This window comes from Clupea harengus, chromosome 4, assembly GCF_900700415.2.
Source record: "Clupea harengus chromosome 4, Ch_v2.0.2, whole genome shotgun sequence".
In the NCBI taxonomy this organism is placed as follows: Eukaryota; Metazoa; Chordata; class Actinopteri; order Clupeiformes; family Clupeidae; genus Clupea; species Clupea harengus.
Window position 1 is genome coordinate 10,277,902 of NC_045155.1, and position 7,805 is coordinate 10,285,706.

At 38.7% G+C, this 7,805-nt stretch overlaps 2 protein-coding genes across 5 annotated transcripts; one reads left to right on the top strand and one right to left on the bottom strand.

The window, feature by feature from the left end:
- Positions 1-367: 367 nt before the first annotated feature.
- Positions 368-5,249, bottom strand: uxt (ubiquitously-expressed, prefoldin-like chaperone). Of its 4 annotated transcripts, none has more exons than XM_031566148.2 (7): positions 5,147-5,249; positions 3,668-3,803; positions 3,473-3,554; positions 3,250-3,317; positions 3,050-3,157; positions 2,130-2,193; positions 368-634 (listed from the first exon to the last, which is right to left on the bottom strand). In XM_031566148.2, the coding sequence occupies exons 2-7, from the start codon at positions 3,748-3,750 to the stop codon at positions 572-574; spliced, it is 468 nt and encodes a 155-aa protein (XP_031422008.1). In that variant the 5' UTR covers positions 3,751-3,803; positions 5,147-5,249; the 3' UTR covers positions 368-571. The 4 variants fall into 4 exon arrangements, with proteins under 4 accessions (XP_031422008.1, XP_031422009.1, XP_031422007.1 ...); XM_031566149.2 differs by having other exon boundaries at positions 3,668-3,782; positions 5,147-5,232; XM_031566147.2 differs by lacking the exon at positions 5,147-5,249 and adding an exon at positions 3,963-4,123 and having other exon boundaries at positions 3,668-3,782.
- zgc:86609 (ER membrane protein complex subunit 3-like) lies at positions 4,512-7,783 on the top strand. Its single transcript, XM_012826176.3, has 8 exons — positions 4,512-4,978; positions 5,097-5,154; positions 5,275-5,368; positions 5,483-5,587; positions 5,774-5,855; positions 6,112-6,191; positions 6,568-6,650; positions 7,067-7,783. Exons 1-8 carry the CDS (start codon positions 4,824-4,826, stop codon positions 7,193-7,195), a joined length of 786 nt encoding a protein of 261 aa, XP_012681630.1. The 5' UTR covers positions 4,512-4,823; the 3' UTR covers positions 7,196-7,783.
- Positions 7,784-7,805: the final 22 nt, after the last annotated feature.

Genomic DNA, 7,805 nt, shown 5'->3' on the forward strand with positions numbered 1-7,805 from the left:
ATGCACAATACCGCACCATACAAGGCAGTTACTTGTTCCGATTTCCATTAAGGGTAGGAGGAAAAGCATTCATTATGTCTTCAGGTGACAACTTCATTGGCTATTTGATCAAATTACATCCACTGCCTCAAAATGTATTTCAATATGAGGTCTTCTGGAAGAATAAAGGGCAATTCTTAATGTTGCCTACAGGTGACTTTAGTCAGTGGCGCGAAATGGCCATTAATAACCATAAGGTCTTCTGGAAGAATAAAGGGCAATTTTTAATGTTGCCTACAGGTGACTTTAGTCAGTGGTGTGAAATGGCCATTAATAACCATAACTACATGATGAGAATACACTAAAAATATTTCAAGACACAGAAAAGTTCAAAAATATATTTTTAATCACTGCAAACTAGACAGCAATATTTAAAATAAAAAAAAACATTGGTGCACCCATTGGGAAGCCAATTTAAACTGTGTATGATTTCATTGCACAGCTAAGTCAATGTTTGAAACAAATAAGCCTCTCCACAGGAAAATGGAGAAATATGACATGAAGCCCAATACCAAAGTATATAACAGGAGCTCTACAGGACCTCTCTTCTCCTCACCTCAGGAAGGTCTCCCAAACCCTGAAGCTCTCGGAGACCCTGGAAACAAAGCAAATTATCGATGTAAATTATGTATGTATTGTATGTATCACAAAAATAATTGCCATTTGTGTCCAGAATTATTTGTTTACACTGCTAATTTGGTCCTGCTTTAGGCCCTGTTTACACGGAGCCTGGATTGCCTGAATTCGAAAAGAAATGTCTACGGGTCGACCTTTCGTTTACACGAACCGGGCGGATTGGGTCACTGAATCCGCAACCTTTTGAATCGGGTCTCCAAAGTGAGTAGATTCGAACCCGCCAGCGGATTGGTGTTCGTGTAAACCCCGATCCGCACACTTTCTAACCTGATGTAATTGCCCCACGTGAACGCCTCGCAACCTCAGCCTGAACCCTTATTAACCCGCTGCCTCACTTCATAACAGCAACAAGATAAACTAAATCGATGTTGTTAAGAAGCTGGTTAGGAAAGGGATGACATTAACAAGCCACACTTTAATCTATCACTGTTTAATCGAATGCATCAGACCATTGTTCAAAACCGTTTTTTAAAAGTGTCAGCAATAGCCTATATGAGCAAATCTGACGTGAAAAGATTTTTATTGTAGACGGAAGTTTCAAAACGGTAACTTACACAAACGAGGGTTATGGCGAAGTGCGCGATGTGGAGCGAAATGGAAAACCCCTCTGCTTAATATGCTGTCGTCACTGTCGCATTTTAAAGCCTCAAACTTGGAGTGCCATTTCTCCACACACCATGTAAACATAGCCCAGGAGTTTCCTAAAGGCACAGAGCTACGCAAGCACAAGGTAAATACTTTGAAACATCAGTCAGAGAAACAGTATCAGCTTTTTCGAAAATTCACGAGGTTCTCTGAAACTGTCACGTTGGCATCGTAACAGGTGGCATGGAATATTGCTTGAGCAAAAAAGTTGTGAAGTCTTGTGTACGTGATGTCATTGCTATCCTCAACCCTGACAATGGCGGATTAAAGCAGTCTGTGTCAGACCTGCAGCTGTCACGGCACACCGTTGAACAGAGGATATCTGACATTAACAACGTAATTGAGACACAGTTATGTACAGTTTTTTTCTTTCTGTGAGTGAGTTAGTTGGAGTGTATGTTGTGTGTGTGTGAGTGAGTGAGTGAGTGAGTGAGTGAGTGAGTGAGTGAGTGAGAGTGTGTTGTTACAGTTATTTTACCGCAACCTTGCTCTCCTGTATTTTGAAAACATGATAATTTATTAAATACAATTATTATTCTCCGTCACCTCTTCTCTATGGCTCTTATGTTATGTTGAGCCATTTCATGCCATTGATGGTCTGGTAATACTGTGGCTCTTCGAAATGGTGTTGGGTTTTCCGTGTATACGCGATAAAAAAAGGTACCGGATCCAAAAAAATGAATCTGGATTCAGGCAATCCAGGCTCCGTGTAAACGTGGCCTTAGACACTGTTTTAGAATGCAACAGAGGAAATATACTGAACTGTACAATACATCATTTTATTATTGCAAAAAGGCTTGAAAACTGACCTCTAGTACCATGCGAATATTGGCCTTGATTTTGGCTGAATCTTTAGTTAGTACCTCTGAATACCTATAAAATTAAAAGCAAATTCATTACATCATTAAAACATTTCCACACTGTAAATATACAATTATCTTTGCTGTTTGCTGACAGTTCACGCCATGGCTCAAACTCCAAGGTTAACAGCTGAAACATCCCAGTCATGGGAAAGACTGTATGTTTATATAAAAGGTTAAACACCTCAAATGTAAATATATCAAAATAACTACAAAATACCCCAAAATACAATATTTAGTTTCTATTAAATATTACCTCAGTAAATATCAATCAGGAAAGCGAGCTTTTCTGTAAAAACCCAGCCTTCATCATAAAAATGGATCAAATATGTGGACCAGCTGTAGTGACACGAACAGGAAGTACTGTTGAACCTTATTCTAGTCGTCACCAAGTACAAACTCCGTGTGGATGGGGTCTAAGGATATCACCATGCAACTATGCACTGGTCTTAACTGAAGAATAGATGGGGAGAGGGACTATGGTGTACAATTAGTCAGGAATACTGCAAACTCAATTAACATATGCTGTAACAGACTTCAGAGTTACACACTCTGAAACTCCAGTGAGTCAAAGTGTACATTTAATGGAAAATGTTGGTGCAGATTGTTACTACGGGACAAAAGCCATCGAATCCAGTCCAGTATTGAGTTAGAACGCTAAAACCAGCAACCCCGAAGTTTCCCTTTAAGAAGCCCTATAAAATGATCTGAATAGTAATCCACTGATTGCTGCAGTGTGTGCACCAATAAGTCTGAGTGGTAGTGAGTTTAAAGAGATTTCAGTTTTCACATCATGATATTCTTTGCATGTGCACAAGTACAGGTTGTCTGGCCCTTGTGTATTAGAGGGCAATAGGCCCATGACTCACGCTGTAAGCTGACTAGTCTTCTTCTCAATGAACTTCAGGGCTTCTGCATGTGTGAACTCCACAAAAAATCCATACCCCACAGCCACAAATATTTTTGTGGCATCAGGACTGAAAAACAGTAAATGATTACCTTAGGCATCCTCTTCAAAACAGAAAAATAAATCATTTGAGACAATTAGATGAGACAATTCTATGCTTACACGTGAGCTTGAACATAGAAATTGCATCCCAGATCTACCTCTGTCTTAAGGTCAGAACTTCCAGATTCCTATACAGGAAAATTAATAAACAATGTCCACAAACATTTTATAATTACAAAATTATATTATAATAGGCCTATTTAAGCCATTTGTCTCAAAGTTGACTTACTCCTGTTCAGAGCGGAAATGTACGTCTCTGTTGTTCATGATGACGGTATCTTACCTGTATGTTTTCAATGGAATTTTTTAACTGGAGATACTGGGCCATCTTTTCATACACACCATCTCTTTGCTCCAACACTTTCCTGTCAAAAACAGACTTTAGTGACTAGGAAGATAGAAGTGCAAAGAAAAATCTATGTAACATCAGTATTAGTTTCGTAGATTTAAAATGCACATGGCGTTGGCATACACTTACTCCAAGTCTCTTTTCAACACCTCGTTGATAAATGTTTCATATTGGAGCACCTTGTCGTCAATGTTTTTCTTCTCGGTTGTCATCGTGTACGCCTAGTGTCCACATAAGGCCTCAGCTATGTGTTAACACAAGTGATCTATGATAAATCAAATCAACACCACATTGACAGCTATGTCATTTAAGTACAGCTAGAAAGCTACTTTGAGCAAAGCAAGGTAGAATGAAGCTGAATTGCAATCGCTCTCCATGCATAAACATGTAGGAAATGTTTACAAGCAAGGTATTATAACTTTACCGTAATAAGGCTTTGAAGCTGCTCGAAAGGTGTAATGTTAGAATACAATATACATTGGCTTAAACTGAAGCAACACCACTATTTCGTCAAGTAGTGTTGCAGTAGCCAAAATTAAATACATTGAATGCATTTCCTCTCGCTTGGCATTCTGGGAAATAATTTCCATTTTAAAAGTCTCTGACCGCAAAGGTTCCCCACTCACACATTCATGAGTTTTCCTGACTATACAGTTTGATATTGTGACTCTGGGAACGCGAAATCCATCAAACTACAAACAAATTGTAGGAGCAGTAAAATACGTTTGTTTGCTTTTGCAAAGTTCTATGGCGTGGGGAAGCTTTTATTTTGAAATAATGTACAAATATGAAGTTAGTATTTCACGAGGCAAACTATTTGAAAAACGTAATAAACACACAACTCCTGAAATGTATATCTATCTTTTGATACCCATTAATATTCGACTGCGTAAATCAGATTGATTGACATGAGTAAATTACATGATTTTAAAAGGCACAACTTAAGAAATATGTCAAAGGTCATACTGAGAGACCACCTCTTCCTGGTTGGCCGGTGTGCTAAATAGCTAACTTAGGCAGCCTGCAGGCATGCACGGCTAGCGTGTCGCTAGCTTGTAAGATTAATATGTCCTTGGAACCTTGATTTGTTACATGCCTTCTTGCCTTCATGACTATTATTTTGTTGCTGCCCGCCGTTGAGTCTAACGATCCACATTTGCCAAGTACACTAAAGAAGTGTTGCTCGTGAGTTTTCTTAAAGGTGAACTTAGGGAACTAACGTTAGGGTCCGAACGCTAGCTAGCTCGCTGGCTCCTAAAACAGGCTAACGTTACTGAAACTCAAAATGTCTGGACCAGAGTTGCTTTTGGATTCCAGTATCCGTCTTTGGGTAGTTTTACCAATTGTCTTTATTACTTTTTTCGTTGGAGTTATCCGTCACTATGTTACACAACTTTTGCACAGTGACAAAAAACTGGATCTTGAACAGGTATCTGATAGGTGAGACAACACTTTTGTTTATCTGTAATGTAACGGTTATTTTATGTTCCTGTAGGTGAATTGGTAGAACATAGTTAAAATACATCCGATCTCACTTTGAAACCGTCTGTCTTTACAGTCAAGTGTTAATGAGGAGCCGAATACTGAGAGAGAATGGAAAGTACATACCCAAACAGGTACCAAGCAGCATATTGACTTCCCTTGTTTTAGCATTGACGTGTAGTCATTGGGTTTGCGATGTGCAATTGTCAATATAATGCAAAGATCATTTTCTTTGCAATTGTTGTTTTTCATAGTCATTTGCCATGCGAAAGCAGTACTTCAACGATGCAGAAACTGGGTTTTTCAAGAAAGTCAAGAGAAAGGTTGTTGCTAAAAACCCCATGACAGGTCAGGTGACGGTGCCTTACTATCTCTTTCTTGAGAGTAGATCATTGATCACATCCTCCAAACATTCACACACTGTCAGTGCTTGTATTTCAGTTGTTTCCCCCCTTGTTTCAGATCCCAGTATGGTGACCGACATGATGAAAGGAAACCTGACCAATGTGCTTCCGATGATAGTGATTGGAGGATGGATAAACTGGGCCTTTTCTGGCTTTGTCACAAGTACTGGGAAATACATTTCGTTTCTTCATTTTTATTTGCATTCAGGCCTAACTACATAGGACATAGTTTATAGATGTGAATGCTTTCATGTCTGGAGTGATTTCACTCTGGTCAACAATTAAATCCCCATTTTTGCACATGGCCATGGGAAAAAGCCAACATTTCTTGTTGTAATTTTTCCCCCAGCTAAAGTGCCCTTTCCACTGACCTTGCGGTTCAAACCAATGCTTCAAAGAGGAATTGAGCTGCTGTCACTTGATGCTTCGTGGTAAGCTTCTGAAGATGTTTCTGCTCATAATGTTACTTGTGGTTCAAAGTAGCACTCAATTTGGCTATATATTATCCATGTGTATACAGTATTTGATTAGAACATGATTCAATATAAAAAATTAAGCCTCATCATTACATCTTGACACTTATGGTTGTTTGCTATTAGTCTCACAGACAACTGGTAGGCCAGACTCCTCTTGTTGCATGCTCATTCCATCCTTATACTGAAATGCACATTGTGTTGATTTGGGCAGGGTGAGCTCTGCTTCTTGGTACTTCCTTAACGTTTTTGGGTTGCGCAGTATGTACAGTCTCATCCTTGGACAGGACAATGGTAAGCTGGACTCATGTCCCCACACACCTTCAGCTTTGCTTCATAGGGTTTATTAACATGCCCTTATCTTGTTCACGTGCACAGCACTACACCAGTTCAGAGAGCTCAGGATTTTATCACGGAAAATAAATAATTTAGTGCTTAGAGCGAAAACATTTCAGTAAGTTTAAATGCATATTTGTTTTGTATTTGTCTTTTTTTTTTTTATGTCATTATTCGTCTAATGAGAAATCAAACCTCTCCGATTTTTTTTTATGTCAGTATATAAAATAAGGAAAATAATTTATGTTGGTGTATATTATAAAATATCAGACTACGGTTGGCTGTGCTTGATTTTGTGTGTGTTTTTTTTTTTTTTTTTTTTTAAACAACAAAGCTGCTGATCAGTCAAGGATCATGCAGGACCAGATGACTGGAGCTGCTATGGCGATGCCCCCTGACCCAAATAAGGCCTTCAAGGTAACCTTAGAAAAATTTATTTTGTATTTATATATAGCCTTTGTGGTGAAATCCCAAAATACTTATCATGTAATGTTAATAAGATTGATCTTTTCAGAGGTCTTTATCAGCAGGTTAAAAAGAGTGTGTGTTGTCTTGTGTGGAAAACCTAAGAACCATTGAGTGTAGGAAGCAGCTCCTGCAATATTTAGGAGGTAAAGCAGAGAAACTAATTGAGTTTGCAACATCATGTGTCATTGACGAAGACCAGGAATAAATTATTGATAAATGGTCTTCTCTCCTCAACTTCAGTAGTGTTCATCAAATGGGAGAAGCACTTTGAGATCAATGTGTTAATGAAGAGCAAATTAAATGCTGGTTATAAATGGTGAATTGGAAGTGTGTCTTACCAGAGCTGTGTTTTGGTGGTGTTCCAGAGTGAATGGGAGGCTCTGGAGATCGTTGAGCACAAGTGGGCCCTGGAGAACGTGGAGGAAGAGCTGATGGCTCAAGACCTCAACTTCCGAGGGCTCTTCAGTCAGGAGCTCAAACGCACTGCCTTCTGAAGATGGCCTCCCGAGCATCATTTGGCACTTGGAATGAGACTGGTCAATTAGACCCACCGATTGATAGCTTTATGTGAACATTTAGCCCAGCTCGACCACTGAGCGTTCATGTCTTAAAATGTCTTAATGTATGGGAAAATTATGAAGAAGAAAAAGGAATGTTGGCAAGGAGGGATATTTAACATCCTTCAGTGCAGCAAAAATACACCAGCCGATTACATTCATACATAACACAACCTAGTTTTTCATAACATTCGTTTAAAAAAAAAAAAAAAAAAATTATTTCCAAAGGGGTCTGTTGTCCCTTGCTCGTTTGAGTATTTTATATTCTGTGTTATATTTGTTTAGAGAAATCATAGAGTATGTCATGAATCAGTTATTGTTCAAAGCTTTTCCATGTGAATGTCTTCGGCTTTTGCACCTTTTTAAATTCAGTGCCAAATGATCTTTAATAATCCACTTCTCTGCTGTAGTGAATATACCTGAATCGGAGTATCCCCATTCTCCTCATTACTACTGAAAGTTGGAAACTTGTTCAGAATGTTTTACATATTTAATAAAAAAGTGAAATACCTGTGGACATCTAAACACATTTGTTGTCAGTATCATT